This window comes from Podarcis melisellensis, assembly GCF_964234715.1.
Source record: "Podarcis melisellensis genome assembly, chromosome: 5".
NCBI classification, from domain to species: Eukaryota; Metazoa; Chordata; class Lepidosauria; order Squamata; family Lacertidae; genus Podarcis; species Podarcis melisellensis.
The window spans coordinates 27890302-27902517 of NC_138537.1; the positions used below are offsets into that span (position 1 = coordinate 27890302).

Below are 12216 nucleotides of genomic sequence, written 5' to 3' on the forward strand. Positions count from 1 at the left end.
CACACCGGTAGCAGCGGGAGGCACCATTAGTGAAAGCGCACCTCATGTTACGAACAGTTTCGGGTTACAAACGGACCTCCAGAACTGAACGGATGAAGTTTGTAACCGGAGGTACCACTGTATGACTAGGAATTCAATGCAGGTGACAGAATGGGAAGGACAGATCACTCCATACCCTCTGTCAGTCCACCTGGCCCCTGCTGATAACCCGTTCCTCAGCTTTATTCCCTTGCCCCCCAGTCTGTTTGTTAATAGGCATTTTAAACTACTCTGCTAATAGGCTAGTATCCTGCATTTTGATACTAGTCACAGAAACAGCCAGTAAGGACACATGGACATCTAGTCCCCTAGCAGGCTAGTAAAAAAAGAATAGAAAAGACTGCAGGCGAGTAATTTTTGCAGGCTTGTTTACAAGGCTGTATCACACATTTCCCAAACTCATACAAGATTCCTGAAAGACTAGTGATCAGTGCTGCCAACCAGTATGCTACAATAGGCAGAGAATTTGGCGCTGGTACATATCAATGTCATTTTCCTCTCAATAATCATAGTAGCTGAGCTGAAATGCTGCCTTTGCTCTGGCACCCTTTCACCTTAAGCAATACCTCCCCCCAAAGTCATTAAAACCCAATATAACAGTTTTGGCATCTTTCCAGATGAGTTTATTGGACAGGGAACATGCAGTCTTTACAACTCCATAACTTTACAAATGCCCTAGGTTGGGTACAAATGCCCTTCCCCAGTCTATTAACTATAAGGAAGTTACCTTTCCCATGATCTAGCCTCGAGAGTAGAAAAAAAATAAAGGTATTTAAAGCAGCAACTCAAATCACCATGAGAACCACCATTTAAATCATGCTCCCTCTTTATAACTCAGGTATTTCCTAACCAAAGTGCACTTTAATGGGCTATAATAATTCAGACACTGATATACAGATAGTTTATACTATCTAGGAATTACTTTTTTAAAAATCACCTTTTTTGTTTATACAGCCCATATGCCTTTTGGCATGCAGTAATTGCTGTTTAGAGATAAGAACAAGGGCACCAAGCAAAAACATTTGCATGGAATTGATATATACATAGATATTTCCAAAAACAAGTGCTGGGAATTTAATGGACAGATCAATATCTTTCTGCAAGATGTAAGACCGCCATTCAAAAGTAACACTTCATTAATCATTTTTGGACAGCAAACTTCCCATTAATTTGTAGGTAGTTTACTTGCAGACATTTATTTTCCCGGCTTCTAGCCTGAGATGAATCCACAGGGAATGTGCCCTCCAAGCCCAGCTCCCTATACATTCACTTTAGGCTTCAGGTTGGCCTTATGTTTTCCTTCAGCCAGTTCACATTTCTATCCCTGGGGAACTGAAGGCTCATGCAGCACTCAGCACCCTTCAATTTTTGGTAGATGAAGGAAGCAGCATTTGTTCCAATGATTGGCTGGTAGACTAATTCATAATATAAAAAGTAAGCACACTGAATAGGTCAAGCACTGGGCAATATCAACACTGTAGGAACTCAAAAGATAATGCTGATGAGGTACAGGAAGTTATTTCAAGAAGCCAAGTACACTACATGTAACTTGCAAGTTTCTGGCTCCTGATATTAACCACATTATGAACCACAATATTAGTCGCACCTGCTATGCAAATTCCTGATTGGTCTAAAACATTTATCTTGGTGTGTTAACTGGCTTCATCATCCCTTCAAAAATAATCAATAAGCTGTCACAGGCAGTTTAAATGCTTTCATTTTATTGTATTTTAAAAGCTGTGACCCATATAATAGTTTTGCAACCTCAATATTTCATCCGTAACTTGGATAATTGTTTTCTCTAAAAGTATAAATCAAATAAAAATTCAGCCTGCAGTAATATGCACAAAGAGCTAATGTTTAATGAGTATATGTCCGATATATGGCAATGTTTATTGGAAAATTTGGGGGGAAAGGTTTTCTGGCACAAGACCTGTGACCAATGTCCTGTGACCAAATTCATTTATAAGGGACCCCTGACCATTAGGTCAAGTCGTGACCGACTCTGGGGTTGCAGCGCTCATCTCGCTTTATTGGCTGAGGGAGCCAGCATACAGCTTCTGGGTCATGTGGACAGCATGACTAAGCCACTTCTGGCGAACCAGTGCAGCACACGGAAATGGCATTTGCCTTCCCGCCAGAGTACCTATTTATCTACTTGCATTTGGACATGCTTTTGAACTACTAGGTTAGCAGGAGAATTCATTTATAGATACCCACAAATAAATGCCTCCAAAGCAAGACCCTGTGCATATGACACTTTAGTATGTATTCACAAATTTCAGGTCATCATCAAGTCCGTATGGTAACTACTAATTTATGCTTAACTGTGGCAACACTCTAATTGTTTCTTTTTAAACCCAACATTTATCATCATTGGCAGGTGAGAGAAATGCCACAGGAATTTCCTGTGTTTGTGGTGTTTATTTTAAATTATACTAGAAATTTCAGTAACACTTTGTGTTCAAGGCTGTCTTCAACCTTTTACAGGATTCCCTGAAGCATCTGCCCCAGGCCCACAGCTGTAATAAAATATGTCTCTTCCATATTGGTCTCTACAGCCACAGCAGGCACTGTAACTCTCCAAGGGTTTGACCTTACCCCCAATGGTGCATTCCTCCTTTGTCTCTCGAGACAGATGGATGCCAACCAACTCTTCCCTAAAGCAAGGCAAGAAACCTTCTGCTAAATTTTTGTATCTCTATACGAGACTCCACCCACCTGCCATATTTTGCCCACAGGGTAACCCTCATAAGGTTCTGGCCTGTGGAACCAAAAAACCTCCCCATCCTAGATGAACTTATTCAACCTAGCTAGGGAGACCCAATCAGGCTTGGCCTGCCACCATGATGAATCTGAGGGGAAGCATGGTGGGGTTCTAGTAGAGAAATACAAATTCTACACTTTTCTAAACATACCAAATTTAAGTCACTGATAATTAACCTAAAAAAGATATCCAATTGCTAAACATATTAACACATAAAAATACAATCTTTCTTCTAAAAGCAATAACATCTGTCCACCCACCTTTTCTAGCGGGCCAAATGAATATTAAATTATCAGGGAAGAAATTATGACATTCCCAAAAGGTGGTTTAAGTGACACTTGGGACAACACATTTATGTGAGGTAAGTTTCTCACTGTGGTGTTACATTGGTCAAAGCAAATGTTGCATGTGCATTTCAAGTAACATTACATTTTCTTAGTGCTAAGAACTTCCAAGAAGACAACACAGTTAAAAATACAGATATTTCTTTTTATTTGGGAGCGGGCAGTATGTTTTGTGACCAGCATACTGCCTGCCCTAAGCTAACGTGATTTTGTTCCTACCATAACATTTCTTGCCAATTCACCAAATGAAAAAACAAAACTACCAACACAACAAAGGGTCATTAAGCTATTGCCTATTTTGTTGAAGAGATCAGTATCTGAACTTTAGAGGGGGAAAATAAAGAAATTCTGAGTCATCTCACATGTTATACTTCTGGCTGTTTTACGCACGTGAAAAATGCCATTTGCAAAAACTTTTGCCAGATAATGAAACCCTGAAAAATATCTTTAAAATTATATGGTTGGCATCTGTCTGTCTTGGGAGACAATGGAGGAGTGTGCCTTTGGGGGTGAGGTCAAGCTGTTGGAAGGTTGCAGCACCTGCTCTGGCTGTAAAACATGTTAATTATATATGAAATTGAATAATGGAGCTATAGGTTAACATTTTCATGGCATTACACCATCTCTCTTTAAATCCAGTAGTGCATGTAAAGTATTTTTTATGGATTAAATTCATAATTCACCTGAAAGGGACCTCATGGATCATGTAGTCCAACCTCCTGCAGGGCAGGAATCACAGCTTACAGAATTCCTAACAGGTGGCCATCCCTCTACTTTAAAACCTCCAATGAAGGAGAGTCCAACACCTTCCGAGGTAGTCTGTTCCAAACCCTCCTGAACCAAAGAGGATCTAGATGGCTCTTGTAGAAGAAACATTCCCATCAGGAAACAAGTAACAAGGGGAGCCCAGACCCCTGTCCAGTGCCGGATGCAGCTCTACCCACAGAGCTTCATGCCCAAAACAAGGAGCTGCAGAGGCTGGTGGCCAAGCCAGAGACTCTTATCTGCTCCATATGCCCCACCCAAACCCCGGGAGCACTCCCAACCACTGCACAGGCGGGGCTCTGAGCAGATGCAATAGGCTCTCACTTCTGTAACATGCTGGGTCAATGGCAGGCAGGCAGGCTGTTCCCAAAGCCACAGAAGCATGCCTGCCTATCTGGCCTGGTCACCCTCCAGTGGGTCAAGGGGTCCCTCCCTCCCTGCCAGAACAGCAAGAGGAAGATCCCCTCAGGAACCTGCAACTCCTTTTATCTGCCTTCACTTAGGTTCATGTATGGGAATGACTTAATTTTGGCACTCTAGGAATTAAAAAAACTGTAGCAACTGTGAATGTAAAGAGTTGTGGGGTTTTTTTAAGAGTCATGCAAATGCATGACACACACACTATGACTAGAGCAAAACAAGTTACAGCTAAAAGAAAAGCAGCAGGAAAAAAGCTGAACTATGACTTAGGCTTCTTATATGTGCTCAAAGACTGAAAATTGTGCCATGCAATACACCTCAAGCATTTTGACTTATACCCTTTCACAGAGTAAAGATTGTTTTTAATCCTTCCCTACCCCCCTGTGCCTTGACTGAGTTTCTCCTTCCCCACAGATCCACAACAGCAGCAGGAAGATCAAAAGTGGATGAAAAGATAACAGAGCTGGAAAGCTGAGGTTCATTAACTCATTTACTGTGAGATTTCCAGGGATACACAACCCCTGGCTGATAAAAAAATATCTTGGCTATCTGCTTTTCTACAAGGCTGAGAATATCCACTAAAATGGAATAGTTTAAAAAAAATGGCAGGAGGGGCCTTTGCAGTATGAAAGTTAACATTGTCTCTTACACAGTACTGCTTAAGCAGCACCCACAACCTGCATATGCAGAACCTCAGGACCTTATTTTCTCACCTGTACACACTACAAGTTTGCAAGTGTAGGTAAACTGCTTTTAGGCATAAGTTGCTCTGGAAGCATCTTACACAATGATAGGAATGGTTGAAGTGTTTTAAATAAATGAATCACATTTTGAGGTTTCAACTTCGTAACTCCAGATAAGCCAAAAGCTGCTGGAAATTTTCCCTTCTCCATTAGCAGCAACACAGAACTGAGAACAGTTTCAGTTTATACAGGCAAAACTGTTTTCCTCCTATGAGGAATTGTTTCTAATTCCTTTCAATTTCTCTCCCCACCTTCTGTAAAAAGTGTATTTTGAAAATTCAAGTTAATTAAAAAGTATTTGGATTCTACCCATCAATTGGATTCTACCCATCAATTCAAAGTTTCTCTCTCTGTGTGTGTGTGTGTGCAAAATGTACTTTAGTCATATTTAGAAATATATAGTATTCTGCGCTACTCAAATAAACTTCATCACTCAACTTTTCCATGCCCACATGTACAATAGACATTAAGCATGAATTGTATTCTAAAGTGTCATGGAATAATCCCTCATCAATGCCAGCAACGTACAGCAATCCTATCGTAAAACTTACCATCACTTTAAAAAAATACTGTAAAAATTAACAATTATCCAAAGTACTGTTTATGAAATTTATTCTTTAAATTATAAAATATCATTTCCCCAAAGTAACAAATTATTCAAACATCCCAGTCAACACAGCCACAGATCAACACTGCTTGCACAAGAAGTATGATCAATTACATGTTAAGTGTTTAAGTACTTTTCATAATTAGTGGAAACTGTATCAGCATGAATTCCTGTCCTCATTTTTTTACCACTTCCCACTTGCTCAACCCACACACTTGAAAGAAGCCTAGTGATTGGTGTGCCTGTCTGAGAGGAGTGGATAGTGGAAATTTCCTCTCCACTCTTCATTTTGCAAAGTAACTAGGAGGATTTTATTTCCATGTGAATGGAAAGGCTCACAACACAGCCAGCCCTCTTCTGCCTGACATGTATACTCTGCTTTGGGTTCTTCTTCCTTATTTCAGAGCATGTGCCCAAAGTTCATACTGTATACTAACAAAATGAGCAAGAGTATAGTCCACACTGCACCGTACCCAACAGTCAAATACTTGTTGACTCTGGTTTGCTACACCTCAACTGCACAGTTTTTATATAATTTATTGTTTTAAGCCACCTTGGATGGGCATTGTCTGGAATGGGGGCTTGGAAGTACTGTACTTTAAATAAGCAATTTCTCTCCCATGATTCTAAAGGCAATTCTCTGCAAGTTCCTCAATTTATACTTCCTTTAAAACAAAACCCAAGGAAACCTCGCCCTTTGGACAAAACTGGGTAAGGAAGGGGTGGGGTGGGGTGGGGGAACACAACTATAACCTGGATGAAAGTATCAACCCATCCCTCCTCTCTCTCTCTCTCTCTCTCTCTCTCTCTCTCTCTCTCTGTGTGTGTGTGTGTGTGTGTGTCTGTTTGTGTATACACACACGTGTGTGTGTGTGTGTGTGTGTGTGTGTGTGTGTGAGAGAGAGAGAGAGAGAGAGAGAGAGAGAGAGAGAGAGACTGAATCCAAACTAACTAACGTCGACAGAACAAAAGCGTGTTTGAAAAATAATGAGGGAAGAAAAGAGCGCTTGAGAAGTTCTGATGAAGGAAGAAGGCACATGCCTGCTTGGCGGCTTTTCAAACACCCACGGGAGTTAGCCTAAGCTGGATGGGAGTTACCTACTGGTGGAACCAAAAACGCTGCAGAAAATAAAAGAGAAAACAGACATCCCGTTCTGAAACCTCCCCCCCACCCCGCCACCCGAGCGCAGCCGGCGGCAGGAGCGTGGCGAGAGCTCCCGGCGCGAAAAAAGAGATGCAACAGCCCCGGGAGGAGCGCACCCACGAGGGGAAATCCTTTCCTCCTCCCTATCCCGCCCCACCGCCCTCTTTCTCTCTCTCTCTCTCTCTCACTGACATGGGGCGAGAGTGGGGGTGGGGGACTCCCTAAGAGGACCCTGCCCCGTCCACGCTGACGCAGCTTGCCAGGAAGGAGGAGCCTGGCAACGGCAGAAGGTGGTCCCTCCGTAACCCCCGACGGTGGGGAGCAGCGGGGGGGGGGAGAGAGAGAGGGAAAAAAAGATAAGGAAGGCGGCGAGAGTCAGCTGGGGACACGGAGAGCTAAGAAAACAGCCCCCCCCTCCTCACAACGGGCCCCTACTAGTCGGCTCCCCTGAGGGGGCGAGGCGAGGGAGGAGGGGGAAGGCGGCAGGCGAAGCCACCTCTTTGGTGGGTCTGAGGAGATGATGATGCCGCCGCCGCCTCCTCCTCCTCCCGCTGTCACGTTCGGGTGGTCTATTTTTAGACGTGGGCAAGGCGCGCGCAAGAGCCGCTCCCGGCCCGTTGCTGCTGCTGCCGCCGCCCGCCTCGTGGCCCCCTCGCCAGCTGAAGGAGGGAGAGAGACGGAGAAGGAGAGAGATGCGTGGTGGTGGGCAAGGCAAGTGCCCGCCGCGCCTCGCCTCCCACCGCCCCTCGTGCCGGCCGCCCCCTCCCCTCCCTTCCCCGCGCGCGCTCGCTCGCTCGCCCTCCTCACCCCAGCTCTTGGCCGTTCGCCCCAGGAACTCGCCGCTGTTGGGGTTGTAGATGAACCTCCGCCACTCGGCCATAGACTGGCTGAAGGGCTTCTTCTCCTCCTTGGCCATAGCGAGCGAGCGAGAGAGAGAGGCTGGAAAGAGAGAGGGAGTTCGGCGGTTCGCGGGCGGCGGTTTTCCCCCTGCCGAAACAACAGCGGCTCCTCAGAACCGCTAAGTAACTCTCCCTCAGGCGCCCGGCGGGAGAGCAGAAGAGAGGAAAAGGAAAGAGGGGCTGGGCCAGTCGCACGCACCGAGCAAAACTACTCGCGCCGCCTCTTTCCACTTCCTACGTCAGAAGCCGCCCCAGCCAATCGCCGCGCGGCTGAAGACGCCCCGAGCGCGCCCGCCCACCGCGCACCCCCGCAGCGCCACCTGCTGGAGGGATATGGCGGCGGAAAGGGCTTGGGCGCGCGGGAGGCCGGCGGGCGCGCGAGCGAGCGGGGCGGGGGGAGGCCGGTTGGTCAGGAGGCGCCCGCGCGCTCATAACGGCCCACGAGTGCCCGCCTCCTGCGTGTCAGGGATGCGGAGTCTCAAGCACGCCATCCTTTAATATTCTTCCCCCATGCAGCACGTAAGGGTCTTCCCGCCGAAAGAGCAGCCTCATGCCGTCAACGGGAGATCCAGGGGGGGGGGGGGACAAGAGACAAATGTTCAATTTTTCACACTTTGAGGGACAACTCCCGTCCCGTGACCATATATGGCATGAAATGTTGCAATACGCGAGTTGGAAGAAGTATGGTTAAAGATGCGCGCTTCATCTGTGCCTCCAGGCTCTTGATGTTGCGAAATGTTGTAGCCTAGAAAACGGTAGGTAAAGAAACACATGGGCTTCCTCCCAGCTCCTTCATGCAGAACTGTACAGGATGTTTGCCTGAGGTCAGAATTACATGTTGGCAACTAGAGCGGTAGACGGAGGCCCTGGGCGTTTAACACCCACAGTACATGCAAATATATATTCAAGACTTTTAATCTCTTCCTGGTGTGAAGATCTGAAATTCTGCCTCTTAAGCAAAACCAACAGAAGATGAAAGTTAATCCTAAAATGGCAACAGTGGTGTACTATCTGACCTGGGGCAGACTTTGGTAATATGGCCCTCAATATTTCTTATTTTCACAATAATTCAGACCCATTGAAGAGGCAATTGTATCAATTGTTAGCAAATAACCAGTTTGCAGTTCTGAAAGAACTGAAAAGTAAATGTTTTATCAATGAACCAATATTCCCATCCAAATATTAAACTGACACTAAACTGAAAAGTCTCTCTATATTTTCCTGTTCTCTTTCACTTTAATTTCTTTCCTCCTAGACTCTTAACTGCCATGCCTCATGACCTCTCTCTCATTCTAAGTGTCTCTTCCTTTTTCAGGTTCTAATCACTGCCTTGGAATGTTCCTGTCGATCACAAGCAACTCCTCATCAATGACATAAGAAAAGTATTGCTGGCTCAGGCCAAAGGTCCATGTAGCCTGGCATCCTGTTCTCACTGTGGCTAACTGGATGCCTATGGGAACTCCATAAACAGGACTTAAGTGCAATTCAGAACATACAGTACTGCCTCAGACAATGGAGACAGAACATAGCCATCATGGCCGGCAGCCATTAATTTGTCTATACCTTTCTTAAAGCCACCCAAGTTGATGGGCATCAGTACAGCTTGCGTGAGAGAATTCTATGGCTTATCTATGTGCTATGTGAAGAAGTACATTGTTTTTTTCTGTCCTGAATCTTCCAACATTCAGCTTCATTGCCTAGGCCCCAAAACCTAGTCTTACAAGTGAGGGACTTTCTCCAATCTTATATAAGCTATATTAAGTTCCACTGCTTACTCCAAATGTTCTAACCATTCCTCATAGTAAAGTTGCTTCATCCTCTTTTTAACTTTGATTGCCCTTTTTCTGTACACTTCCCAGCTTTGAAAGGGTTTGTGGGTATTGCACACCCCTCCCAACTTCTTGCAGTCAACACCATTGATTTTCCACCAGCTTCCTGAAGGCACTCTTACCAGAACTTTTTGTTCCTCAGGTGTGCACCTTTCTCTCGCAAACAATTTATGGATAACAGTGCAGGTGGAGATTGTGTGTGATCACTTGCTATTTGTCATAGCTGGGTGGGTAGCAGTAGTCCTACATTTAAAAAGTTGTTTTAGGTTTACTTCCAATTATAAGGAGGATACAAACTGGGACTTTCACAGCAGAAAAAAATAAATTTACCAATGTTACCTATGTGGCACTCATTGGTTCTAGGTGTTAACAGAATAAAAGAGGAGGACCAGGCTTGCAAGCAAAGTGTCTCTTTGGGAAAGGCCATGAGGAAATACAAGAACCTCTGGAGGACCACAGGTTCCTCATCCCTAGGATGCACAGATTATAGTCTTGCACTGGTTTAGAAAGGGTGAGGGGCAAGCATATAAAGCACCAAAAATGATGGGGGAGGGGGAGTATGTCAAGAAAAGCTTCTGCAGACTCAACCATACTGCCAATATAGATAGCAAGCTTCCATTAATTCATCACTGTCCATAGGACAGTCTCCTCCAAATCACATGCCTCACTGTAGCCATGTTTAATGGGGGGAAGGCACCTCAGAGGGGTTTGGCAGACCCCTTTATGTGCCTCTCCCCCTCCGTTAAACTTTGCCTCGGCTGCATTTAAAGGAGCGTGAACACACTTCAGAAAGCACTTTGCCAACCTCCCTCCATTAAGCAGCTCACCTGGGCAACTTGCACTTCTTGCTTATTTGCCCGCCTGCCATTTTATCGTCATGCTGGAGTTGGCATGGCCACACAAACCATTGGCCACATAAACTGAAGCATGATGGCAGCCTTAGATTTTTATGTATATAGGAAAATTGATAACTCTACCTCCTCCTATGAAGCCTTCCCAGTATGCCCATATTACACAGAGAACTGTGTGTGTCACAAGACCCAGAGTGCTGCTGCGATTGAGTTTGGATCGGCAAGAGGAGGAAGATTAAAGTGGAGGTGCTGAATGGCGGGAACCTGAGCTGGAGGAGGGAAGAGCTCCTTCTTCTGCCCCAACCTGCAAAGCAGAGAGCCCCAGTGGAGACAGAGGCAGCAGTGAATAAATAGGAATGTGAACAGCAGGGTGCAATCCTGTCACCTAGAACCAGGTACTGTCTTTGCATATTAGACTGAACCCACTCACCCTAACAGAGCACACATTTGTAATCCTGATATCCCCGCTAGTTTGAGTAAGTTTGGCAAGTGAGTGTGCCATTCCTCATCTTTAAAAGCTTGGCCGGCAGGGCATGGAGAGTTGACACCATTGTCATTTCCATCTATTGATGAACTTTTTTGCCTTGTTCCTGAACTCCTGAATCATGTCCCCTGAGCTCTGTGTCTGCTGCCAAGTCTGTTCCATTACTTGCCTAAATAAATATCTCTTTCTTGCTCCCAAGTAAGAGCCTTTGTCTGTGTGTATTGGGTAGAAGCGAGACAGTGTGGCCAAATTACGGTTAAGGTTTTTGCATGCTAATAGGTAACAGTGTTAATTGTTATATGTCATCTCTGCATGCAGACACTCAGAGCTGTTTTCTTCCGACAACTCATTTTGCTGTCACTGGTACATGCCACAGAGCAAAATGGTGTCTTCCATTGCAGATGCAGGTCTTGCAGTCATGATGCAACTGTCCAACTTTCATTGGCTATAGGAACATAGCAAATGTTAAAGTTGTAGCCTTTGGAGGACCTCATGCAATACAGCCACCAAACAAAGGATCATTAAAACTACTATGTGTATGCCCTCTTGCCATGAGATTTATATGTGCATGCAATTATCTAGAATGTTTTGTCAGCACTGTAGAGAAAATTGCAGATTAAGCCTGGTCTAGATGGCAATCTGATACAAGCAAAAGAGCTTCCTATACTAGCAGCCTTCATTTGAAAGTCTCGTGATAAGGAGTCGCTCTGAGAAAATGTTATGTCTGAAGGAGACAGAGAGAGAAAGAGAAATATCAGGGGGGAAATGCACCACAATTAAATTGGTTCTAGTACAACTGTAACAAAGGAAAGCTTACTTGTATGAGTGGCAATTATTAAAAATAATACAGGAGCTGAAACCCTGCTGAGAAAGAAGACCTTTGTTTATAGAGTTGGAGAGGACACATAAGACATTTTAAACTAAAGGTGCCTGAAAGCATGTACTTGAATCTATATTTATGTCCCTAAATAGCCTGATGACTTATCTTAAAATAATAGCTGTCTTACTGAAATGTCTATACGTACTGTTCTTGGAATTAAAAATATTAACAGCTTCTTCCCTCTCTTTCTTCACAGTCCTCTAAACACACACACACAGACACACACACACACACACAGACACACACACACTCTTTATTTTCCATGGCATTTGGGCTACTTCATACCAGTGTCTCAGGGCTTTGCCTCAGGTCAACGTTAAATTTTTAGCTGAGACCAAGAAACCACATTTTTCTATATTCATATATGAAAACACAAACATTGAATGCAAGATCAAGAAAAATTATGGCCTAATATAATTATATCAACTCCCCAAAATGGAGTGT

The 12216-nt window shown here is 44.5% G+C and overlaps 1 protein-coding gene and 1 long non-coding RNA gene across 2 annotated transcripts in view; one reads left to right on the forward strand and one right to left on the reverse strand.

Annotated features, from left to right (window-relative positions):
• Window positions 1-7914, reverse strand: part of ATP1B3 (ATPase Na+/K+ transporting subunit beta 3) — a 40328-nt gene extending 32414 nt beyond the window's left edge. The window contains exon 1 of the mRNA XM_081911390.1: window positions 7637-7914. Coding sequence (XP_081767516.1) covers window positions 7637-7745 — 109 coding nt within the window. The 5' untranslated portion in view covers window positions 7746-7914. The remainder of the gene's footprint in view (window positions 1-7636) is intronic.
• A 214-nt stretch (window positions 7915-8128) lies between these two features.
• Window positions 8129-11090, forward strand: LOC309370015. Its single transcript, XR_014168354.1, has 2 exons — window positions 8129-8483; window positions 9044-11090. It is a non-coding gene; the product is annotated as an uncharacterized lncRNA (long non-coding RNA).
• Window positions 11091-12216: the final 1126 nt, after the last annotated feature.